This window comes from Passer domesticus, chromosome Z, assembly GCF_036417665.1.
Source record: "Passer domesticus isolate bPasDom1 chromosome Z, bPasDom1.hap1, whole genome shotgun sequence".
Lineage (NCBI taxonomy): Eukaryota > Metazoa > Chordata > Aves > Passeriformes > Passeridae > Passer > Passer domesticus.
In genome coordinates, this window is record NC_087512.1 from 12,873,784 (window position 1) to 12,900,093 (window position 26,310).

The following is a 26,310-nucleotide window of genomic DNA, read 5'->3' on the forward strand; positions in this document are numbered from 1 at the left end:
TTTACTTTCTCCCACAGAGAGGAGCTGAGAATACTCAGCAACTTGTTCCACCCCAGCCCTGGTGACAGGACTTAGAATGGACCCCATGCTTCAATAGCTTGAGAAACTCATATTGTCTGTTTGCTTCCCCAGAGCAACTTCACACCCAATATCATAAATTTCAACCCTATCATAAATTTCAACCATATCATAAATTTCAACCATAGCTGGAGTATCATATAATTCTGCTATCACTACTTATCACATGAAAAATATTGTTTCTTTGTCATTCCCTCTCTGCATATAAGCATCAGCTGTCTTTTATTTCAAATTTGCTCAACCATTTGGAATTTACATTTATTTTGTCCAATATTTGTGTAGGACCTAGGCATAGAAGAGATGGAGGCTTCAGGAGAGAATTTCCTCAATAATTTAAACACTCACCTATTGCTGGTTCTTTCACCAGGGTGTCACTCAAACTCCAGAGTATTTCTTCCTGCAGAGTAATGCATGTATCTCTTATGATTACACTGTATGAAGTGTATGGACACTGCCTCAATAAAAATGCTCCTACTTAAGTAGAAGGTATTTTCTGTTCTAAAGCAGCATCACCTTGGTTCACACTTCTTTAAACCTTCACAGATTCTTTCAGTTGCTGTTGCTTTCCTGTGGAATACAGATGTTACTTTCCTTCTGGTCTAAACCTTCCAAAATCAGTGTTGTAGCCACTGAAAATATCACAAGCAGCTGGCACAGCTACTTCAAGAGTAGAAACCCCCACAAAGTGGATCAGAACCAGCACCTTCCTCAACCACATGACAGGACAAGCAGATTATCCTGGAAAAAGTGGGGAATATGATCTGTGAATGTGTGATTCCTGGGATTTGTGCAGTTAGGCTGTTGAGCAACTGCATTTCTATCTCGGGGCAGAGGCTGGCAGCAGAGAGCTCCCACCATGTGCCCGCACACAAAGGAGTGGCCACATTGCTCAGAGATGTCTGGAGCTGCACGCACTGCTGTGGAAACAGATTGCAGCGAAGGATTTAAAATCTACCACGTAAAGGTTTTCGTGGCTCCTTGCTCTCTTCAATTTCCCCCTGTTGTCTTTAGCTTTTGTGCTTGCCCTGTGTCTCAGAGCAGACAGAAGATACTTTGCTTGCAGGCACTCAGCTTTCACGCTGGTGTTTACAGGGGATTTGTAACTTCCACAAGCCATTTCAGGAGTAGAAAGCTACATGCACATAAAAAAAAAAAAAAAATTAAAGAAGGAAATGGCTTTTTCCTACTATCCATTACAGCCCACATGATAATAGCTTTATCCTGCCAATGGCTGAGAATCTCCTGTAAGGAAGTGAGTTCCATCATTATTTTAATGTAATTTGAGTGCACTCAGTGCCTTGCAAAGGCACTTGACACCTCAGAGGAGCAGATGCTAAATGCTCAGTACATTAACCATCTGATTGTTACCCTCAAGCTTTTTGATAATAGGGGTTATTTAAAATGCCACATACTGCTGCTCAAATATTAATAACTCTTCTCCTGAACTTTTCTAAATAATATAAATAACTCACTAATCATGACTTAGTTATCTTCTACAAATAAAAAGGCATGAGATGGACACTTATCTTGAGCTTTTTATGTAAACAATATTCTCTATCTGAGAAACTGGAAGTTTGCTACAACCTATTTGGCAACTATAAAATATTCTACTTAATGCTCACTAAGTAGCTTCACGAAACTGTCCAGCTAGTTCTCCTGAGGTTTTCAAAGCAAAATAGAATTTTTTCACTACTAGACTCAGCTTTATTTTTCATGGTAGACAGAAGAAGTACTGAGGGCACACTAATAATGTATTTTCAAAAATATTTCCTTTTCCATAGAGGAAACAGCTGACACTGAAGATTTCTTTAATGTTTGGTAAGTATTTGGAGACAGTGGTTTATTGGTATACAAAACATCTATAAACACACTACTGCGGTATTCAAGAGGGCAGTAAGAATGAAATAAACTCTAATTTTCCCAAATTAGCAGCAGCCAGACTCTGTTTGCCCTCAACTATACTTCTGCTTGGAAGGCAAGGTACAAAAAATGAGGAAAGTATTTTGTTGTTTAGTCCAGAGAGTACCTTGGATTCCTGGATACCTTGGATACCTTCTTCTCTATGGATTTTACTTGGATGAGTATGAAAAATTACGACCCAGAAAAGCCACAAAAGGTAATGAGATTCCTCTACAGTAATCAATGCACCAATATGTCTCTAAACATATGAGGCTGTGGAAATTTACAGGAATTTGCAGACCTTAAAACTTCAATGCATTGACCTACTGCGCCATCTAGCCTTGTCTGGAGGACATTTTCCCCTGGAATCCGTTGTCACGGAGCAATGTGTATCAATCAAGAAGTGGATTTAAATAGACTGAGTGCACAGTGAAGTATTTCCATGGGTAAAACAGCCTCGTATGACAGTGGTATTTTGCAGCTTGTGTTTCTCATCTCTGAAGGCATTATAGCTAATTCAGAAAAGTTACCTTTTCAGAAAAAGATATGATCTGCAAACATCTATACATCTGTCATCAGAGAAAAAAACGTCATATTGCTAAGCTGTACAAGTGCAACTTTGTGTGGGACCTACACCCTATGCAAACACTCTCTATGTCACCAGAAAAGCCACTGGCTGGCAGCAATTCTTTTTCTTGGGGAAGCAGTATGAAGAAAACAGAACCTTTTTTTGTTCCGGTTTTGTCTGGGATACAGTTAATTTCTTCTCCATATCTGGTACAATGTGTTTTGGATTCAGTATGAGAATCACATTGATAACAGGCTAACATTTTGATTTCTGCCAACTAGTGTTTGTCCTAATTCAATGACTCTTTTTTGTGTCTCATACTCTGTCACTGAACAGGTACATAAAAAAAGTTAGGAGGGAGCACAGCAAGAACAGGTGACCTGAACTGGTCAGAGGGATATTTCACAGCATAGAACACCATCCCCAGTTTATAAACTGGGGAATTACCTGGAAGCAGGGCTGATCAGGGTGCAAGAATTTGGTCTGGCATCAGAAGGGGGTGAGAAACTCCACTGTGCATCAATTGGTTTTGCTTGAATTTTGTTTCTTCCCTTTTTTATTTAATATCATTCGTATATTTTACTTTTTACTTTTCAATTTACGTTTCAATTACTAAACTTTCCTTACCTCAGCCTATGAATTTTACTTTTGATTCTCCTTCCCATTCCACCGGGAGGTGGGGTGGGTGAGCGGCTGCATGGTGCCGAACTTCTGGCTCCGGTTATATCACGACGAAGTTCTGTCTCCAGCAGAGGCTTGCTGATACCACTTTAGGACTGGAATAGCTGCTGTCGGAATGCCTACAATCCCCTGATGCACGGACAACACTTGAGAGCAGCTCTAATGACATAGTCTTTGGGCAGCTCCTTGCCGAATGTGCCTCCTCCCCACTTAACTGTCATTAACTGGCACTATCAGCCACAGCGCTCCCAACTCCTGCCATCCCACACTCTGGAATGATTGCTTGGTGCTCTCAGCCCACTAATCCAGGATGTGCTTCCAATGCCTCCACAAGCCAGACTTCCTCAGCCTCGCCTAAGTGCACTGTGCAACAGAACAGAACAGAACAGAACACAACACAGGCCTCACCACAGATTCAGTCTGCCAGATAGGAAACACTGCACTAATTTCATCAATCCACTGAGCCTAAGCATCCAAGGAATCAAAGCCACATTTTTCTTTAAATAATGTAGCCAGTCTTTTATACATTCATTGTGCATTCACACTATACCATCTTCTGCTGTGAATTTATTATTTATTTCTAATTGATTAATTACCTATTAATTCACTAAAGGCACAGCCAAGTTTAAGCAAGTAATAACATTATTTATGGCATATAATTTAAATCTAGGTATCTCAGCTTATTCAAGATACAGTACATGACACAAACGTACTTAAAATCACAAGATTTCTGCCCTCTAATTTCTTTACATTTCACACATCCTAAGCCTCTGGCATCTACATTTTGGGGAAAGGGGAAAAAGACAACTAATTAATTCTCAGTGATAAGAATTTGAATTTCTACTTCTGGCACATCCACATAACACCCAGCTCTTTTATTTTTCAAAAAAAAAATGCAGTACGTTTTTAATCCAAGATATTCCAACAACGTATAAAGAAAAGATCCCAATTGCTGCTGAGGCATCCTGACTTACACCTGGGAAAGCCTACCTCATCTTTTGGAGCTTGACTCCACTTTCCACAGACTCTACTGAACAAGACTTTCAGGAACAAGAATGTTGAATACAGCAATTCAAAGCCAATACATGGAAGAAAACAGAGGGGTTTTTTTCCTGTTTGCGTCACCAATGGGCTTAAAAAGTCCTTTTCCAATTCATTTTATTGACTACTGTGAACTGACAAACAGGCATATAAATGTAGCACTACCATTTCAAGATGTTTCTGTCAGTCATTCATTCAGTTGAAAAACAGTTGTTTCTTGCAGGCCTGTTTGTTTTCTTAAACTCCATTTCAAGTGACTTTGGAGTTTCTAGCAGATATATTTAATGGAAAACCAGACACTTGTTTAGAGCTGTCCCAGTGTCTCCAATGCTTGACTGGAAATCCCCTTGCTCATTTTAAATAACTAGCTAAGAAACCGGAAACCATCTAGTTGCAGCAGCCCATTCACTTTCAGCCCATTCAACTAATCCAGATTTTTCTGTGTGGTCCACAGTAGACATACCTTGAAACTACGTGTAAAGCAAATAATTGTGCTATGAGTTAGAATAGCATAGTATTAATTGGAGAAAGTGGAGCATCTATGGAAACAACCATTTTGTTGTAGCAAGCCTCACTTTCTACACTCACCCTGTGGAAAAAAACAGTCCTTTGCCTCGATCTCAGCTGTTGCCTGTAACCCATCAAGTTTTGTCAGTGGATTGTAGTGTTCCAGAACTCAGGAATGGTTTCAGGCTAGTCCTGTGCCACCAGAGGGACTCTAGAAGACAAGTGTCTTTGTGTCATCTGCTAGCTGTTAACTCCAATTGGAATGCTGGATTTGCATGATTTCTCCATCAGATACCAGGCAGATCTGTTCTTACAACAGTGTGAGGGTCCATAGAACAGCAAAAATCTCCAGAGAACCTTCTTCTCCTCCTTTTGAATATGCCCAGCTCCATTGCCACTCAAAAAAGGCAGTTTTTCTGGACACTGATATGAAATATTCTGCATATATGTCCTGAATAACTGCTGTCTAACATAACCATAAAAGTCATCAAGTAGCCCTCCTACTGCTATAAATAATATTCTGATCACACAGAGAGAAATACTGTGCTCCTTTTTCATCCTAGCAAATTATCTCACAGAAAAAAAACCAAAAAAAACAACACCTACAAATCCAAAAACAAAACAAATATGCATAAACCATATTTGACCACACATTCTCATTATGCAGAAGTGGGCAACCATTTTGTTCTACCACACCGTGCTGTTTACTTTCCTCTCCTGATATGCTACATCACACTCTCCATGTTTTATTAGTCCAAGAACGGAATGAATTTTAACCCTTGACTTCGATGTGAACCGAGAATGTTTGCTTTTGATGTCTTCTCCTCTACCACAAGATGGTAGCAGAGAGCTTCTCCCGAAGAAAACTGATCTGAAAATAAGACTGAATTGTCTCAAGTTTGGGCCCCCAACAGGCAGAGTGCATGGTTCTGATGAGGCAGGAAACTACACAATTACATATCGAGGCTCTTAGGCAGAAGCTAATTTGCTTTTGGGAATTCTATCTAGCTCACCATTAACCTGAAAGTCTGAATACACTTGGCATCTCTACACTCAAATTCCTTGAGGAACTAGACTTCATGTGTACAGAATCATTGCAGTGAGAAGCATGCAGCCTGCAAAAATGCTTTTAGGGTCAAAAGGTAGGTGTCGGGATTCCCAGGAAGCTCATTCTCAGAGTATGACTATTGCATGTTGCATGCTTGTCCTTCACATGAAGATGTTGAGGCCCGCTCTGTTAAAATGCAAAGGCATGCAGCCCTTTTACAATAGCCTACTGACCAGAGTGCTCAAGCAGACAGTAAAGAAAAGGATTCAATTCCCTCTTCACTTGGAAGAATTTCAAATACATGCTTGGAATAACCCCAAGGAATGACTAAAGACAGAGATTTAACAGTAGTGTAAATGGATACAGCCACTGCCCTCCATTTAAAGCTGTCAACTCTTCAGAAAGACACAGAAGCATGTGACCTGGAGAGACAGGCTACTTGTGCCTCATCCAATCCAGTGGGACAAAATAGTTCTGGAACATGATTAGGCTGCAATTTATCTATTCAGAGGAGAACCTAGGACTTTTAAATATTCTTGGAAGGTACTGTTTTCTAAACCACAAACAATCTCAGTGGCACATAAGTGTCTAAATGATGTAAGTAGTTATTAGTTAGTAATGAATCTATTATCTTGCACTGCAGAATCCAACTGCATTTCAAATAACATTACAAAATTTTCATAGCTTTAGTTTCCAAGTAAGTTAGGCAGGGAAAAATATTGAGAGATTGCTATTAAATTGATGTACATAAATTTCACTTCTATGACATTGTGGATGAAGGACTACAGAAAAAAAATATAATACTGAATTTTTTTAAAGTTTTTGAGCTGGGTTTAAATATTTCAGCATATCAAAGCTGCAGACCTTCCACTTGACATTTGGGAGAAAATAAAATACAGAGGCTCTACAGAATAAGTGAACTTCATATATCTCAGTGTCCACCACAAAACCAGACTTCATGAAAAAAAAGCAGACCTGACATAATTTAGCACAATATAAACCATGTATATAGATAAAAAGACACTTGCAGTTAGTAATTTATTCTAATGTTGTTACTTCCTACATTTCACTGATTTTTCATCTAAATAACAATCATTTACAATAGGGATTGTTGGGCAATTACTATTAAAAGGCAAAGATAATTTCTTCTTCATTAAGCCCATAATTTATTTATGCTACTGTGATTGTAATTATTTAGAACAAACCTACACTTGTTACTTATTAGTTAAGATCATATCAGACGATACATATATAACATGTGCACCATCTCTTGCCAGGAACTACAATTATTACTTGATCAAAGAAGTATGTCTGGAGGAGAGACTGTTGCTGCAACCACAAAAGTTTGTGTACAACAAACTGCAATTCAATACAAGATCAGGCTTTGCCCTTTACAGTGACCTACCACAACTACAATGGAAATGACAATATAAACTCAAACCTTATCTGTGTATGGTACTCAGAACTCACCTACAAAACAAGTGCAAACAATTGGACTATTCCTGCCTCCGACATTTTGGGAGACAATTCAGATTGGCACTGAAGAATCCTAGCTTGACTCCAAGCTGAGAGGCCTATTGAGAAATAAAGAGTACTATGCCTATGCAATATGGTTGTACAGTTTCAACAGCTCCTCTGCAGCTGTGGAATGACCAAAATTACTTCCATGAATATTTATGAAAACCTCTTAGCATTCTGGATGCTCTAAAATATATATCTGAAATTATTCAGTGCAGTTCAGCTCAATAACTTTTCTCTGAACTCTTTCACCCTGTAGAGTACTTCTGAAACTTCTGACTAAATAGAAATTGTTCCTGGGTAGGAATGAAATCATGTTATGAAGAACACTGTTTATGGAAAACAGTGGTTTGCTTTACTTTGTGTTTGGAAGTTGCCACCGTGCCATCAGAAAGCATTTAGCAGAGGCTTGCAGCAAAAAAGAAACAATAGTGGAGTTCAAAACACCCATCTGGGCTGTACAGAGCCAACAATCTGTCTGATAAAACAGAAAATGCCCAGGATTTCCAAATGATATGAAGATATAAGGGATCACAATCATATCAGAAAACAGGATTAAGATTCAAAAGTATCTTGACGAGTTAAAGAAATGGTGTGTCAAAAGGAAAAGAGCAATGCTGCAGCGTTAAGCAGAAATAATGAAACAAGGAAAGAGCTGGTAAGACAAAATGATCTGTGACTTACGGAACATCACAGGTAGGTCTTAAATAAACAACGTTCTGCTTCTGAGGAAACAGCAAACATAGAGACAGGTAGGAACAGAAGTGTCACCTGTTAGTAAATACAGTGTTAATAAGGCTCCTGTTAAAAGGAGTGCTGTGTCCATCAATTCTTATTTGAAACTGGACTCATGAGACATGTGAATAGCACCGAACACAATCAACATTCTGTAAATCATGGAAAGAATTTAGTTTGTTTAACCTAGAGAGGCCTGAGGGGGTCCTATTATTAATCTTCAATGCTTCAAAGGCTGCTGGAGAACAGGAAATAATAACTTGGTCTCTATTAGTTTGCACACAGAGAACAGTGGGTATAAAGACCTACTAAGCCTTTTTGAAAAAGAGGACTTTTTATCATTATAGTGAGGTCTGAGCCAGAGGCTGTCTTTGAAGGCAGTGGAAGCTCTGGGAACAGGAGACTTTAAGAAAAAAACCTTGAGAATCAGGTGGGATTCATCCTGCTTTGGGGCTAAAGATGACATCTTGCACACTATTTTGAATATTAATTTGCAACCAAAAGAACTTCAGATTTTTTATATAAATTACTAGATTTTAATAGGAGAATCAACACCTCTACTAAACAGTGCAGAAGCTCATACATATGATCACTAATTAACTGGAATCGGAAACTCTTGAAATACAAATATTTTTGCTTTACTTTAAACAACACAATAAAATCTTTCATTACACTGGTTAACGAGGAACATTAAACTAACATTAAGTTTTTCTTCTTTCAAGTCTTTGATTCATTGCCTGACAAAGGGAACTGTGTTTTGTGCCATATGTTTGCAGATTTTTTTTTTGTTTTCCTTTGAAATGGTCCTGTTAACATAGATAGCATTGTTCCAATGGCTAACTTTCTTCCTGAAGGGTGGAGAAATAAGAAAATTACCTTTTTATTACTCATAAGGGGCAGATTTACTACATTGTGTAACATATGGGTAGAAATTATTAATATACCTACGTCAGTGGTACATTTTGCAAATTATGCAAGTAGGTTATGTAGCATTACAAGAACATTGTGTAATACAGACCTCGACAGAGAAGAATTAGTTTTTGATGCCAAGAAGCTACAAACACTTGACATATAAAAGAGGAAATATTTTATTTTAGGAACAGCTGACACTCAAATATGAGAAATAAAGAATTACCACCAAAGGTATCAGCAAAAGTGAGTTTATTGAGATATGTTGTAAAAGTGCAACTTTTATAGCAACATTCAATGGCAAGGTTTGCTGTATTATTTCAAAAAGGATATAACAATGAGTCAAAGCTACCAATGCAAAAAACTTCATGCATTATAATACCAGACTATGCATGGTATCTGTCAGTTACTGAGCATCTGCTTTTGGTGGGATGTCTCTCTGCTTTGAAGGGCAAACTCAAAAGAGGTTTCCCTGATCAAGGCGGGATCCCAAGCAAACAGCAGCTTAGCACAGAGAGCTTGAAAAATGCTCATTTAGGCTGAGATATTTCTGGAATAAAGTGGTTTCCTTGTAGTCAAATTACATACAATGGGAAGCATATGCTTGAGATTCCTTGCACCCACAACTTTCTTTGTTCTCTGATAAATGAGTCCTAGAAAAGCTACCTGCTATTCCTGTGTTATTTATATGATCAGTGAGCCAAGCTCATATGCGTCAATGCTCACCTCTTTTTTATTTTTATAGAATGGACTGGAACTAGAGAAGTTCTTGCCTTGGTAATGCCTGAGGTCTTTACCTTCTTTGGAGCCTGTAATAGCTACCCTTAGTTTGATTAAGGAGTTGACTATGTTTGTCACACTTGGTCAGCTTGTTTAAGTATTTTAGCCAGGCACAGAGACTCTGCAAGGAGAATACACATAACTGAAAATAAAGCAGTTAGTTTTAGGCTAACAGAGAGAAGAGCTAGCTAGAGTTTAACGAGCTGCTAGACAAAGCATTACTATACTCACCACTCATATTAAGCTACTCAAGAAGTCTTTGCTGAGCAGGCAGGCATGAGCCAAAAGGGTAAGGGTCAGTTCCCATGGCTCTCTGGAGAGGAATCCCAGCATTTCTAATTTGCAGTCTTCCTTTGACACTTAAAATACAAGGGCTCACAGCTAGCCCCCAACTGACTGTCTAGCTTGACCAGGCTTCCCCAGGTTATCTTTATGATTTTACACCTTCTCATGCTGGTACTTCTGCTGTGAAATCTTTGAACATCAACAATCTCATGTCCACTCTCAAAACCTCTACAGATGGCAGACTTTCATAGCAGTCTGGATCAAGGTCCAGCAGGTGCGTTGTGCCAGAGGTGGGCTTTGGATATAGGTACACAGCCAACAAAACACCCAGGAAAGTGAGGTGAAACTCAGAGCTGTTCTCACAGACACAGAGAGCACCAGGTTGGATTGGATGCCTTCTAGGTCGTTCCAAACTACATTGATATAAGCTGGTGTATATAGAGAAGTTTGTTACCTGACCTGGGATTTTAAATTCTCTAGGTTCTGTGACACTTGACACATTGAACTTGCAGGCTATTTTGTGGATTTACCTTCGTTCTTCTCTTTGTTTTTCAGTTTTTCCTGCTCAAGTATCAGGAACTTGATAACTTGCTTTTTGAAACACTTTCGGACGAGGCATGAAATTCATTACAGACATTATTCAATAACTCTTTAGGGTCTTTTTGGTTCTAATTAGTATCTTGAGCATTATTTCTAAATAGCAGTGAATTCATATGTTCATAAGGAAGCATTCACAAGATAAGCTAATACATTGTTCATTCTGGAACTTACAGATCATGTGGATCAGTAAAAGCATAATCAGAGACTGTTGCTGCTACCCAAACATAGAGGCAATAGAGAATTTTTCAACCCCTGCCACATCAGGGTTGAAATGACTCAGAAGATATTAAATATACGAATAGATTTTAAAAGGTATCTCCACTACAGACCTAAAAGAATAAATATTTTCAAACACAGATGAGAGTGCTCAAAGCACAAAAATAAGTTATCATTAATATAGTATGTGCAAAGATTTCCTACCCCACATTTTATTTATTGTATATAATTAAAAATCTACTTTAAACATGCAATTGATAGATTTCAAGCTTTACTAACTATGATGTCTAGAAACATTAGAAGAAAGAACTCATTAGCATACTGCAGAGACTTGTTAACGAACGTAAGAAAAAAAGAAAAGCTAAAATTTTGGCATCTAACCGTAGACATCTGTGATTTGCATTTTCAGTAAAACTCAGCAGTTAGATGACCTTTTATGTCAGGTCTGAATTCTGAAACAACAGCAAACGTCCAGCTGTGGTGTCTCCAGACCACAGGCAGGCAATGAAAAGTGAGTGACCGTCTGTGAAAAGTTCAGTTTATATGACTCACAAAACATGCATAAGAACTGTGTGGAAGAAATAGATGCAACTATTCAGAATACAGTCTTGAAGAGCAAAACTATCCTTTGACTAGAAATTATTTGCTTGACTGAAAAGCAAGATCATCGTAAGATCATGGAACTCCTGACTAAGGAACAGGATGTTACTTGGCAGAGGGAAGTATGAGACATCCCTGAAATACAATGAGGCAGGGAACAAATGGCGAGACAGCAGTTCAGAAGAGAAGAATCAAGGTGCTGAAGTGGACCACAAGAAATGTGTGTATTGGCAACGCTATGCTAGTACAAAAAAAGGGCAAACTATATATCATGAGGTATAAAAAGAAGATAGCCTATAAGGCTGTAAACTTTCCAGATCACATCTCCCTGATAAAAAGCAACCAAGCTTCAATAACAGACAGAAGACCTCTTTCATAAAGAAATTTTACAAACTGAAAAAAACCTTCACCATGAATGTCCTGGAAAGGATGAGCAACAACCTTAAACAAAACTTTCTCACGGCTACATCAGAAGACGCAGTGAGGCAGCTTTTGGCATACTATACCTCTCTGAATGAGGCAAGTCATAAGGGCACAACAGAAACATGGTCAATTCCTGGTCTCCCTCCATCATTTATGTGAGTTTTTTGGGACTGAACAGTTTGCTTTGTGATCCGTAGCCTTGGATGACGCGGTTCTGTGAGGGGTTTCCTCAGACAGCTGCCTGCGGTGATGTGGCACTGCACCAGACCGGCCCTGAGCCCCGCTGCGGCACCTCCTCACCTCCGCCGTGCCCGCCAGAGCGCCCGTCCCTGCTCCCGGACACACAGGGGCCCTGGGGACAGGGCGCCAGAGGTGAAGGCGGCTTGGGGACATCACTCCTGCCCGCTGGGGACTGGGCAGATCGGAACGCGTCCATTCTCTGTCCCTCTCGGGCTAGCCCGTCCCGCTGTCCCTGCTCGGCCCACCCCGGACGCTGCGGCCCTGAGGCGCCTCGAGGAGGGGGCGGCCCGCGTTCTGTCTTTGGGAGCGCGGCCAAGGGAACGGGCCGCGCTTCCCGGAGCGGGGAGAAAGTTCCGAGAAGCGGCTCACCCGGCTCCTCGGGGTGGGAGGAGTCGCCGCCCTGCCCGGGGAGGGGCGGCCGAGCCGCTTCCCGGCACTGGCCGGGGGGGCCGGCGCGGGGACCCCGCGGAGCCGGCCGTGAGGGAGCTGCCGGCGGCTGCAGGTGAGTGATGCCGGTGTCTCCCCGTCACGGCAGCTCCCCGCTCCTTCAGTGACCCCTTCTCCTCTCCGTCCGCGGGCGTCCCGAGCGCCCTCGCTGAGGGGAGCTCAGTCTGCCCCGCTGAGGAACACCCGCCTCTCCGCTCCGGCACTTGTTTTGAAGAGCGCTGTGGAGTTTTTACGTTGAATTTTAGCACTTCTCCCTCTCCACCCTTTTCCCGCTCGTTCTCCCGTGTTTTGCAGGCACCCTTCGGTACGGCGGTGCGGGAGGGCTGGAGCAGCGCCTCGTACAGCATCATCGCATACCGATGAATTTAAGGCGCCTCATGACCGTCTACTCTCCCCTGCTTTCGGGATGCCACTGCTTAGCTACAGCATAAAAGCTGCTGATTTGACTTGAGCAAAAATCACCTAGGCGGGTAGTGGATAAAATACCTCGTGGGATGAGGATGCTGCATCTGCCAGCGGTGATTTCAGGTTTGGTTTCAACATTGCCTGTGGCCACTGCTTCAAGAACATGTTGACTTGCTCAGAAATGTGAGCTCAGACCTTTAAATCTGGCATCATACAGAGAAAACTTGTTGCTCCTGCTTTCTTTTAAGCAGCTGAAATCCATTGCTTGATCTCAAGGCCGTTTGAGTAAACTAGAAAGCATAAATTCCAGTGTGGTTCCTGAAGTTTTTGGAGTTTGACTATTTTTTGGCATAATCTTTTTGCCTCTCATTTTTTCTAAATTTTGCATGCGTGGACCAAACTCCAGCAGGGCAAACCAAATAGATCCTAACAGAGGTACAAGTAGATAATGCTTGATAAATATCTTCCCTACAATTGCTGACATTTCTTTTCTGATGGGGCAGGAGTAGTTTTCTCAAGTTCATTAATTGCTTTATAATTTTAGATCCCATTTCCTCCCTATTTCAACTGCTTTTTTGTTTGGATTCTTGTCTTTGTGGGACCATGAAATACATGTTTTTTCTATTTTGGCAGAGCTTTTTAGAAAAGCAACAGCATGCGTCAAAGAGCTTTCTGTTTATCAAAACACAGGAGAAAAGCTACCCCTCAGTGGTCAAATCATTACATGTGTATCAGACCTTAATTATAGAAATTACTTTCTTTCTTATGCAGCCTTTTAAACTTGTTGCTCAGCTATTAAATTACAAGGCTTATTAGGAGCTTTCAGTGTCTAATACACAGATATATTTTTGTGTACTAAATGTAATTGAAACCACCTTTAAAATTGCTTGGGAGAAAAAAGCAAGTAAAATGACTAAAGGAGAGATTCATCCACTTTAGAATGTGGTATCTCAGATATTCATTTTCTTTTTAGCATTCAGGATTGTTGGCAATCACATTTTCAATTTTCCATATTTTTGTTTTTGTGTTTGTTTTCAGAAGGGATCTATTTAGCTGGAATGTTTTAGAAGACACTACTTTACCAACACTCCATAGCTTCCTGGTGGCTTGACAGTCCCTGTTTGAAGGAAACTGAGTTGGATGTCAGCTCTGCACTGTTGGTTTTTGCAGAAATCAGGAGAGCAGAGACACTCAGTGTTGTAGAGTCTTTGTACAAATCACTGACTTAGGGACTTCCAGCTCTTTTTGACAGTTACATAGTTATCTCTTTATTTATGAGACAGAAAACCTCATCAGGAGGATTAGCCTACCTGTGCTTTGCTTACTTACTAGGGGTGCCTCTTTGTAGGCTGTGGATAGAGTTTATTAGATTTGGGCACTGAAATGTCACTTCTGTTATCAATGTTGTGTTGCGTGGTAGAAACTTGGATTGTGATCCTGATCCTTAGTTAGTTTATGAAGTAGAGGGAATAACAACATAGGATGAACGGTGTTATATGTATTATTACTTGATTTGCCTCACTGAGAGTCTTCTTCCGGTCTGCTTTAGAAAAACTTGTTCAGTCCATGGTGTTCATGAGCTGTTATCCGTATCTAATATCTAAGCACTCTCCATTAAGTAGATTAAGTATTCTGCAACTGAAAACATTTCTTTTCTCAGCCTATGTACATGCTCAGATTAATTTAAGGATTTGGCTTGTGCCTGGCAGCTTTTTTAATTGAGCAAAGCAAAGGGCACTGAGAAAACAAATTTGTGGTAAGTATGATTTGAAATATGTGCCTTGCAAGATTGCTGCAAAGCAGATTAAATCTGCAGTCAGCTTTGACTAGATGTTCATAGGAGGAGCTTCTTTTCCTGACTCGCACAGGTTCTAGGTGCTGCAACAGTATGTGCACTGTATAGGTCCAAATCCTAGTCAATTGGATTTTGGTGCTTCAGTGACTTTGAAATGGTGTTTGATGAAATGTCAGTCTTTGGTGTGTTTAATAGGTAAATAATGAGGATTTCTTTTTAATTTCATGGATGGCATCACAAAAACTTTGGCTTGGACAGGACTTCGGGGATCGTGTAACAGGCCTTTAGCTCTGAAGGAGAAATAGTCTACCTGGAGATATTTATTTAAAATATTCACAGACCACCTACTTAAGGAAATTTCATTTTCTCAAAGGTAATTTACTCCTGTGCTGTCTCCACTTCTTGAATGACTCCACTTTAATTGTGTTTAGTCTGAACAATTCTGTTGTTGCTGAATATTATTTCAATTGCTGTCAGGTCTTCAAAATATTAGTGTTATATTGAATTATCTATCAGTGCTGATTAATTTCAAGATAGGCAGGGGAGTCCTGAATCCCTCTGTATCAGTTTTGTCACATCTCAGGTTACATTTTTCCCACAGGACAATTATAATTAGACTATGAAGCTAGGATTAAAAAGAGAAAAAAAAAACAAAAACCCTAGCGTTTTAGCCTGCAGCCTGACAAAACCAAGCAAGTCTGCTTTATTTCCCCCAGAAATTTGAGTTTTTATAAGAATGGAAAGAATGTACACTAACAATGAAAGATTTGTTACTCGGCTAACGTCTGTAGTCCTGACAGATCATTTTATGCCAAACTGACTTCAACTTGCTACTCATCATCTCCCCTGTTCTCGCTACCTGTCTTCATTCCCTTTGTGGTTCTATTTGCACTTTTGGCAAGGATGTTGTTAATCTATTACCATCATTTTTCTGTTGTTAGGTTTTTTTTTATTATTAAATTGGTAATGTATTTTGTAGAACTGTAGCCAAGACACAGACTTATAAATGATGATTTTATAAAAGTACTTAATTATTGATAATACAGTATAAGTGCTTGACATTCGTTGGTGGTAATTATTATGTGTGATTAATTCACAGGCAGATGTTTCTGAATAAAGAGGATTTAATTCAAAATATTGCTTTCATATTAAGGACCCTATTTCTTTTTTCTCAACTAGTGTTTAATTTATTTAAAATTACTTCATATTCTCTTTTGTTAGAGAATTCCAGAACTTTCCTCTTGAAAACTGGTTTGTTACCTACAATTGCACATATTACCATAATTTATTTATTATACACTATTAAACTAGATTACTAACATAGTGAAAACCATTGTCACTACCTAAAATAAGATTGTATTTTGGTGATCATTTATTATATTACACCATAGTAGCATAAGGCTTTTGCATCAATAAAAGTGATCTAGGCTGTGCCATTAGTGAACTGGTGGTGTAAATTATTTGAGATAGTTAAATTAGACATCAGTTTCATGATAATAGTTGAGAATGGCTCTTAACAGCATAAAAAGGTTTGGGTTTATTTTCCAAAGAGGAAGTAACTTAAACAGTCTAATATTTCAGTATTCTACAGTACCTCCCCACTGTTTGTAATGTTGGATTTAAATTATTCATAACCAATGGGGCAAAGTTTGTGTGTCTAACCCGAAAGATATTTACAAAATTAGGAGTCTTGCTGGGCCAGATTTTCATCATGCTGGTGTAATTAAGTCAGGAGATATGCTGCTGAACCTAACTGACCTGTCTTAGAGCAGAGAGTTTCATCCTTCGACTTTGAAAACAGATTTAGTTCCATATTTTTCCTGGGGCGGGGGGAAGGGAGGGGAAAGAGGTTTGTAAGATTTGGCTTTGTATCTTAATATAATTTCATACAGCTTAAAAAACAGCAGTCTGCTGAAGGAGTTACCAGAAGTTTTAACATGATCTGCCTTGGAAGAGTTTTTTTTTTGTGTCATTTATCACTCTCTTCTCTATATTGTATTGTTTATTCCAGACAATACATGACCAATTATTTTCACTTCTAGGTGCTAAAAAGCCCTTGGAAAATCTAGAAAAAAAATAAATATTTCCCTATATCAGTTCTTGGAATAATCTAATAGTTGCATGTGAATTTAGCCTAGCTTCTCAAGAATATTTAGATTCTTCATACATGGATCTTAGTGTTACATAAATACTTCTGAGGATATTTGTTTAGTGGCAGGAAAGACTGCAGAAGCTTATGCATTAGGCAAGACAACATTCACCTGGTAAGTACAGAGGGCCTCCATGTGAAGCATTTGACCTCACAAGGAGAAGTTTGGGCACGTTGCAGCAAGGGTGCTTGTTGTGTGCATCGAGCCCTGGATTGCAATGCTGCATGCAGGACTGTTCTACAGTGTTTGTGTGACCTTTAGAAACACACTTTAGAAAAAAGTTTGAAGTCTTTTTATCCTTCAGAGGAATTCAGAGCTTCTCAAAACCATTTAATTTAATTGAACTTATTAGACTTAAGAGTCTGCAGCTCTGAGGCATTAAATCAGAAGTTTTCTGCTAGAAATAAATTCTGTAGTGAATCCCTGGCCTTTCTGAAATCTGTAAATGTTTTGTTCTTAGCTTTAGTGGGGACAGGCCATTTTGGTTATCTCCTGCTAAGCAGCTGCAACGTCTGTTATGGAAGTAGTGATAGAAGACTATCAGTATTCTGCACAGCTTCAGAAATGTAAAATGTACAAGTTTTACCTTGAAGATAGCTGTATCCATTGTCCTGTTCCTGTTGTTTGTACTCCTTGTACCCTCTGTGCCTGAGAGCTTTAACCATTTTTCAGCCTGATGTTTAGCTTTCCCTTTGGCATGGAGGATTTGCAAGTGATTCATGCCTTCTGAAATCTAACGTATGATCAGTCCTCCAGAACTAGGCTGTGCAAGTCCAAGAGTTTCATCCTGGCACAGCGTGAGTGTCAAAGCTGTAAATGGAATGTGGGATAGAGCTCTGTGGTTCTTGAGATGACAATCCATCTGGGAATGGAACCTGCTAAGACTTGATATGTGTGTTTCAGCTCCAGTCTAACTAAAGCCCTCCATATATAGCATCCTGGGTGCTGACAGAGGAGTCTGCTGGATTCATCAGTCAGGCTGTAGGTGGGGCAGAAATCACAAGGTGTTTTGCACCTTTAATACTGTTTTCCCCTGTTAGGATGGATATCTTCTTACTTGTGCAGGAAGAAAGACAAAATATATTAGGACAAACTTCTACTTCAATATTTATTTGAAATAAGTGTATAAACAGCTTTAAAGATACTGTGTGATGTATTTGCTTAGACTTAGTTGAACTTTTTGAGTATAATGCTACTTTTCTATAACTAGGTCTGAAAAGCAAGAGGTTTACTTTTTTCATTCCTTATCTTTCTTTGTGCATTCTTCCTGAATTTCTCTTTAACTTCCTGGAGTCTGTGTGATTGGGTTTTTTATTTATTCATGCTTAAATATAGTAATATTATCTGGACTATTGTTTGGCATGTTGCATTTCTCCTGAAAGAAACAAATAAATAAAAATGTTTTCTTTGCTGTTAAATCTTATGCAGGAAAAGGTAGACAAATGATGAATCACTTCATGATTCTGGCAGTGCTGCTCCCCCTGAGGACATGCTACACTAAATACTCACAGCAAGGTAAATGTCTGAATGTTTGATTTTTTTATTTGAAAGCAACTGAAGCAACTGAAGCTTTCAATGTGCTGATTTGTAAGTCTCTGATCAAGCAACATGTCACACATTTATTAAAATTATTCTCTTTGGTAAGGTGATGGAGCAACTTTCATTATTACCTTTTGTAACCTTATTATGCAAAATTGCCTAACTAAAGCCCTCCATAGATAGCGTCCAAGTTGAATCAACTTGGAATGATGTCAAGCCAATGTGTATTTATTTATTTTCTCCTCATCTTTCTCCTATGATCTGTACTGTCATCTTCAAATAATTTCCTCTTTGACAATTTTTGTGGTTTTTTATTTCTTTCCTTTCTTTTTTTGTCTCATCTCTGAAAACTTTAGCATTTCTGCTGGCCCTTTTCTGATTGTACCGCAAGATTCCAGGACCAGATTGTTATTTTTTACACTTCAGATACTTATCCAATACAAATACAAAAAGCATATATGCATATTTGAAGGGGAAAAACTTGAATATAATGATAACTTTTCAAAAGGCTGTGTATTTTAAGGTAAAAAACACTTCTTGTATACTTGCTGCTAGCAATAGCATTTGGGTATGTCTCGGTTAAAAGAAAAAAGAAAATTCTTAATTGATCTTTCTGTGACCACTACTAAGAAGGCAGACCTTACCAGATTCTAGTCTGCATTATGGAAATTTTATTGCCTTTTTAAAGTTGGTGAAGAAGGAAGAGAGATGTTTGGGGTTTTAAAAATATATTTATTATCATACTGAAGGGGTAATATATCTCTTTCAGACATTTTGTCTCTCTTCAGCCTTGAAATTCATGTGTTCACACACCACTCACCCAAGTCTCAGTTTTGAGATTTATTACTAGGGCTCTTAGAATGGCACAACTTTGTAATGCAGGCAAGTCCAAACAGTTACTCTATTACAGTAACTTGGTCACTTGTTTTCAAATGCAATTTTTCAGGAATAAAATTAGTGTCTGTTGTTAATCATAACTATTTGTATAGTCTTGAGTTAGCTTTCAAGTTAAAACAAGTCTTAAGATGCCTTGATCACTTAATTTTGCTAGGAGAGAATATTGTAACTGTGAATGCTGCAAATACTTCCACATGTTAAAGATACAGTACAAAATTCTTTAATACCTACATTGTAAGTTGGTGGTCATCAATATTTTGGATATATCCTTAACGCTATTGTTTCTTCCATTTTTTAGTACTGTGTATAAGCTCCAACTGATGATCAATACTGTCTTATGCCAGATTCTGAAGAAAACAAAATAGTGTGGGGTGTGAAGTGATGTGTCATCTAGCTGAAGAGAAGTAGTGTAGGGACAGTTGTACAGATGGAGAAAAAACAGAAGACCTTAAAATACCTTAGCAGTTCTTTAATTAAGTGTGGCAGGTGGAAGTATTCTTTATGGCAAAAAAAAAAAATAAAATTTCATTTGGACAAAAAGAAACGGATAGAGAGGAGATGCAGGCTCATCGTCAATGCAGTAGGCATAATAGTGACACTTGCAATTAAAATTTGCTAGAAAGAAGATAGGGAAATTCAGAAGATATGCAGAAGTTTATTTTAATGGTGTATCCTGAAAAAGAAAGGTGTTTCTGCCAACTGGATGGCTTTTCTTTCAGGTGTATTTATTTTCTTTCCCTGTACTCCTCCTTTGTGCCATTGAATTTCATTGAGAGACTACCAGGGCCCTTTCCTTCCCGCAGTTCCTTTCTTCCTCTGTTGCTCCAGCAGTGTAGACAGAAAAACAGCAGACAGCAAGGCCCAGAGTTCTAGATCACCTTGTGTATGTGAAATGAAATCCCCCAAGAGATTTGGTACACAGTGCTTCAGGCAAACGGATGATGAACATACAAGTAAGGTTGACCAGAATACTGGAGACAAAACAACATTACAGTCAATTCTTTAGCATAAGTGGGATTTTAACTTGTTTAAATCCCAAGTGTTTATCTTGTTTAGGTGGTAAAAGTCTGGAAAATGTGGGAAAATGAAGTGTGTTTTGTCCTATCTTCCCAAAATAAAATGATACTCCACTTCCACAGTTGAGTTTATGAATCACTGCGTTGTTTTGGTTGTTCTGGCTCCTTGCCTAGTCAGTTGTTGGCAGTGAAGCTAATAATATTTCTTTTTTCCGGTAAAACGTAAAATTGATGCTCTGTCATCATTCAGTGAAATTTACCCCCAAGCCTTCCACCTTGTTTATTCAGTTTCGGACAGTAGTTGTCATAGGTACTGGGTTTCCTTATGGCTGTATAAAACTGATAGGCAAAGGCAGCTGTGAAGCACCAGATACACTTTTTATGGACCACATTACCATAGCCAAAAAGGAAATTTCATTTCTACATGTGAAACATTTTGCGCTTACCTTGCAGAGACACTAAGGCTGTCAATTCTGCTTTCACATAAATTTACGTGTTAATCATTTATTGGTAATTATATATTAAGACTGCAGTGAGACTTTATAGAAGGTGTGTTGCATATATTTCTTTCTCCAAAACACTTAAAGATACCACAGTCCTGGTTCTAAGACCATGTGTTTTCATCATTTAAACTTGATTTCTTCTCCAAGCTTATCTGAAGATGCCCATACCAGTAGTTTTCTTTAGATGGAAAGCATATGGTTTTCATTTTGCTCTGACTTTTAGTACCCTTGAAAATGAAATAGGTTAAAAATATCCCAACAGAGTTTTTGGATGATTTCCTAAAAGAGAATCCTTTCTTCCAGCAGTTTTTTAGTAACTTTGTACTTTCTTTCCTCCATTTATTCTTTAATTACAGACTGGGCTTATATAAACAACAAAGCTGTGTCAGTGTCTGTATTCTCATAATAAAGAAATATGCTTATAAAGTTTTATTTGCTTCCATTGATTGACCAGAGATTGTTATAACTGCTGCTTCTCTTTAGCCTTTCATTCCCTTCTCGTAATATAAAAATCCATGTCAGAAAACTGCTGCACAGAGGTTACTGTGCAGGATATACTCCAGGATAAACTGCAGAATGATTTGGATACATGATGGCTACCAGAAGCATCTATCAAAATGTAGATTCTCAGTCTAAATCTCCTGAATGCTTGTGTTTCTGCTAGTGATACATGGTGAAAGTTTTGGGTAGTTAAGTGGGCCAAGTGTCTCTGGGAGACAGGAGTGGAGGTGGCGGTTTTGTGAGAGGAGGCTGCTGAGGTCACTCAGTCCATTGCGTCCCTGATGATTCTGGCTGTAATGGAGCAGGAATGCACAGAATGAGTCTATTTTATTAAAAGGTGTAGCGGTTTTGTGTCTCTTTTTTCTGTGTCTTGGTTAGGATAAACATTCTGACCTTGTCCTTTTGTAACAAGCAGAAGCACCTTGGAAAGCACCTGTGGCAGACCAAGAAGCCTGGTTATTCAGTCGTTTCAGCTCCCTGGCTTCATTAACAACCAGATCAAATTTACAGGGTTTATGTTTGTTTAGTTTTCAGGAAGTAGAGAAATGACAAATCAGTGAGTGCTGTATTTCATCTCTTCCAACAGTTAGGGTTTTTAGGGCGGGGTCACAAAGGAATCATTTAAAAAGAGGAAGCACTTACAGGGTTATTTGTAGTTTTCCACAGAACAATCTTGCAGGGACTTTTATTTCCCAGCCAAAAGGGACTTCAGTCTCATTTTAAACTTTGCTTTATCATGTCATGGTCTGGAATTAAATCCAGACCAAGAGAAATACGCAAGTGCCATTAGAACTAAATGTCTGATTCCAGCAGAAGAATCCATGGCCATGACCTAAGCTCTGTGTAGAGCAACTAGGAATGCACTTAATACTAGACTATGATCTAAGCTAGCTACTGGAGGGAAACCCTTATCCTATTCTGTTCAAATAACAGTTTTGCATTAACTCCTTTAGTCTGTATTAAGTCAGAGATCAAAACTGAGCCCAGAGTTTCTCCCCTAATGATATGAAGGCTTGCTGGGGTTTGGGATTTTTGGGGATTTAGTCCTTCTTAATACATTATATTGTTCCTCTTCAAAAGATTACAAAGGGAGGGATCTGTATTATCATAAAACAGCTAGTAAATTGAGAGCATAAAGAAATTAAACAGTATACTAAATATCATGGTGGGGAGCCAGTGAATAGATTCAGAAATCTCATTTTAGCCTGCTGATTCCTTAAGAAGAAGAATTATCTTTCCTTTTGTCGTCATCAGCATAGGTCCTGATCACTTTTGTTTTTTCCTTCAGAACCATCTGGTGTGGAACCTATCTTACCTCTAACCACTGTTTTTTTCAGATCTGCTTTGTAACTTAGCTAGACAGTAATATTTTTGTGCCCTTTTTTCTGCTCCTAGAATCTGATGTGTTTCCAGTAATGTACCTTAGTGTTTCCAAGGATTTGGATCTTCAGCGGCTGCTGGTGGAATGGGATGTTATAAAGTCAGCGCATGAGGCTGAGCTGGCAATATCTTTTGAGATAGAAGTCCGCCGAATCAATACTACTGTGTGGACAGTAAGTGCACTTAGGAAAGAAGTGTACTAGTGATTTACAATGATGGAAGATGTAGTGATGTGTCTTTGCAAAGTCCCTGTCCCGGTAGTTTTCCCTAGAATCTAAACCAGCAACATTTTCTGAAGAGGAGATCACCCAAATAATAGGCATAGGCCTGTTCTGGGTTTTTTTCTGTTTGTGACTTCTGTATGGGAGCAGACTCCAAAGAAAATTTAGAACTTAGTTAAACTGAAAAGCTGCACTACTTTGTTTAGATTTGCTATTTGTCAGAAAGTACATAAAACAGAAAAGGGCTTATTTTTCTGAAATCAGGGATCAATAAAATAAAATAGGCATTGTTATAAATCACAGATTACTTTGATCACCCTAGTTGGTGGTGTTTTGTCTCTGAGTTTGAAGAACCACATTTTCGCTGCAAATGAGCTCTATGCAGTTCTGAAGATTTTTACCACTTTGATATGCTGGATAAGATTTTTAGCTCAATGAGTAGATCTAACCCGGGTGTTAGTAACTGGGGCCATATAGCTACAAATAATTGAGTTTTGGGTTTTTTGAAGTGTCTTTCAACAAATTCATATTAACTTGTTGGAAGGATGTAAAAGTGTTTCGAATCCAGGGATGAAGGCTGTTGGTTTGAGAGCTTTTGGGGTCCTGTTTGGCTAGCTCTGACCCCCAGCTTCAAGCTGACAAGGACAAAAGCAAAAGAAGGGAGGCACTCTTCTTAGGATGATCGTCCCACAACTTTATTGTGGAGCACCTCCTGGGAAAGAGAGAGTCCAGGAGGGAGGTCTGTGAAGGATCCATCCAGGAGAAAGAGTCTCTCATGATGGGAGATTTTAAACCCGGGGAGGGGGGGCAGAGGAGAGGGGCCACAGCCAATAGGATACATCTGATGGAAGGGGCAGGGTGAGGGAGTAACCCAGGGCAAGACCACCACCACCAGGGCTTTGGGGGAGAGGGGAGAATGAAACAAACCATGTGATACAAACAAACCACTTAGTGCAATATAAAAACTACTCAGCGCAAAATTCCAATCACCTAGTGCAAAACAATAACTAAATAAACTATTTAGTGCAACATGACAGTAGTCTGTTCTGTCATTCGTAATAAACATGACAAGTTACTTTGGATGTCACTACCATACAGGAAAATATTTGTTTCTGTGTTTTTCCTGAAGTATGTGTACCAATAAACTATAAATATATAACTTCTACAGCCATGGCCACATTCCTCATGTCTATAACTGAGAAATTAAATTTTGAACTGATGGCAGAGTTTTTCTCAGAGCAGTGGTAATATGAAAGTGCAGGTGTTGCTGATGGAAAGCAGTACTGGAGAGAAGTTCTCTACTGCTCAGTGTGAGTCAGGGCTTTGGCAGAAATCATACAAGTAGCACAGATCTATATGTTGAGAATGTGTAATGGTTGCTATAACAAGTACTAAAGCATGTAGAATGATAGAATCTCATAGGTTGGAAAAATTATGATGTCACTGAGTCCAGCTGTTAACCCAGCTATACCAAGTCCACACTAAGCCACATCTCTAAATGCTGAATCTGCACTTCTTTTAAATCACTCTAGGGATGGTGACTCCACCACAGGGATATGTAATCCAGAGCATTAGGATGCATTTGTAGGCAGCAGCTGGTGTAATAGCATACACAAATAACCTACAGAGTGTCTCCAAGAGCAAATCCATGTCATGAGAAGCAGGGTCTCACTCCCAAATATACATACAGCACATCAGTCACTCTGCCACTGCTAGTACTGATCTGTAAACAGTTAATTAGCTGACTAGTTACTTAGTGTGAGATCACATGTAGCTAGCAGAGTTTCAAAAATTAATTTTTAAAAGCATTTTTCTCCTTTGAGCTTTCCCGTTGCTTTTGATTGTATTTCCAAATCTTCACGTTGCTGTGTTTTCAGTACTTTGCCTTACTGCTTTTGTTTGCAGGGGTTTCAAAATGTCACACTAGATAAATTGGGAAAGCCTCTTCATTGGGCATGGGATTCAGACGTACCTTTGGAGTGTATGTCACATGCTGTGAGGATCAGGAGCAAGGCAGAAACGTCAAAAATCTGGAGTCAGTGGAGTTTGTGGGAGACTCTCCCGGGTAAGCAAAGCAAGACTTTGTAATATTGGGTTTTTTTTTCAAGTATAAAGCTAGTTTGTAATTCATCAGTGAATGTAACCACATAGGACAGTTAGGAGAGATGGCATCACATCAAGAATCCATTTGCTCTAAGCACTAACCAGTTCCTTATATTTTGCCAGCAATAATAGAAGTTCTTCAGCCGTTGCTATAATTTGCAGACTATCTTCCTAAGCTAGTGGACCAAAAGTTTTAGAGCATGTTTTTTACTCACACATGTACTGCATGAAGTGACGAGGGATCTTGGATAGGCACATCCCTGTCCCAGACTCAGGGAAAGGAGGGGAAGCACAGAGCACAGAGCTAGTTGGCATCATGATGTCATGAATGCATGGCTTTTGTCTGGGATTCATAACTTGAAATGGTGTTACAGAAGCACAGAGAAAGGAGCAAGTAAGCTCCTTGGAAGCTTTCCTTCATTTGGAGGGAATGTCTTGCGAATTATATGAGGATAAACAGGGAGTGAACCAATAATGTAATTAATGACATCACAAAATTTATCTTTTTTTTTTTTTTTTTGGATTACCATGTCTTACTAGAGCAGTTTGGTTTCCAGACAATCTTGTTTAAACAAAATATGTAACTACTTTAGGAAACATGACTGTAGTGATTTTATGATGAAGCACTCATTTGGAGCAGCGAGAGCTTTTAGATATTGGAGACATCTGTCTCCCAACAAAAGAGGCATTACAGGTGTTCATACTTGGATTGTGGTACTCATCTCCCTCTTGTTATATAATGGGCAGTAAGATGCAAGACTCTTTTTTATTCCATAACCTCCTCAGTCCTGGAGATTTTATTTTTTTCAGTTTCAAGTGGATGCAGCTCAAAAATACTATTTCTTGGTCACAAGCTGATCTCACATTACAGCTCTATATTTAGAGCTCTCTGAAAGATAGTAACTCTAGATGTCATCAGGTTTTTGGATCAGATTCTTAGGAGTAGATTTCACCTGTGCAATATGTGTAAAATTTATGAGTCACTTAAATTCCACTAACTTTCCCATCCAGCAAGCAGTCCAACATAGAAAGCTATGGGAATCTCATTCCAAGTTGATTATCCTCTTGATCTGATTCAGTCAATGTTGACTCATCTTAGCTGAGCTCTGCATGAGCATCAGACCATGATGTTTTTGTAGCCCCCAGCTACAAGTCTTCAAGAGCATTTGGTTTGGATATGAGCAACAGCCTGTGCATAGGAGCAGGAGGTGGTGTTCCTTTGTAA

General features: G+C 39.1%; 1 protein-coding gene and 2 long non-coding RNA genes across 6 annotated transcripts in view; 1 reads left to right on the forward strand and 2 right to left on the reverse strand.

The window, feature by feature from the left end:
* The window catches only part of LOC135289266 (uncharacterized), a 45,842-nt gene extending 40,656 nt beyond the window's left edge, over positions 1-5,186 (reverse strand). Inside the window, exons 1-3 of the long non-coding RNA XR_010352049.1 lie at positions 4,856-5,186; positions 3,173-3,589; positions 424-1,210 (exon numbers count right to left, since the gene is read on the reverse strand). This is a non-coding gene — a long non-coding RNA (uncharacterized LOC135289266). The remainder of the gene's footprint in view (positions 1-423; positions 1,211-3,172; positions 3,590-4,855) is intronic.
* Positions 5,187-9,221: 4,035 nt separating this feature from the next.
* Positions 9,222-12,332, reverse strand: LOC135291144 (uncharacterized). Its single transcript, XR_010354015.1, has 2 exons — positions 9,996-12,332; positions 9,222-9,885 (listed from the first exon to the last, which is right to left on the reverse strand). It is a non-coding gene; the product is annotated as an uncharacterized LOC135291144 (long non-coding RNA).
* A 160-nt stretch (positions 12,333-12,492) lies between these two features.
* LOC135291142 (oncostatin-M-specific receptor subunit beta-like) overlaps positions 12,493-26,310 on the forward strand; it is a 31,905-nt gene continuing 18,087 nt past the window's right edge. For 2 of the 4 annotated variants that reach the window (XM_064405138.1, XM_064405141.1), the window contains exons 1-6: positions 12,493-12,630; positions 12,870-13,103; positions 15,034-15,148; positions 18,354-18,440; positions 22,777-22,934; positions 24,888-25,047. In XM_064405138.1, coding sequence (XP_064261208.1) covers positions 18,368-18,440; positions 22,777-22,934; positions 24,888-25,047 — 391 coding nt within the window. In that variant the 5' untranslated portion in view covers positions 12,493-12,630; positions 12,870-13,103; positions 15,034-15,148; positions 18,354-18,367. Of the gene's footprint in view, positions 12,631-12,856; positions 13,164-15,033; positions 15,149-18,353; positions 18,441-22,776; positions 22,935-24,887; positions 25,048-26,310 lie in introns of those variants that run through there. The other 2 variants (XM_064405140.1, XM_064405139.1) reach the window with 2 other exon arrangements.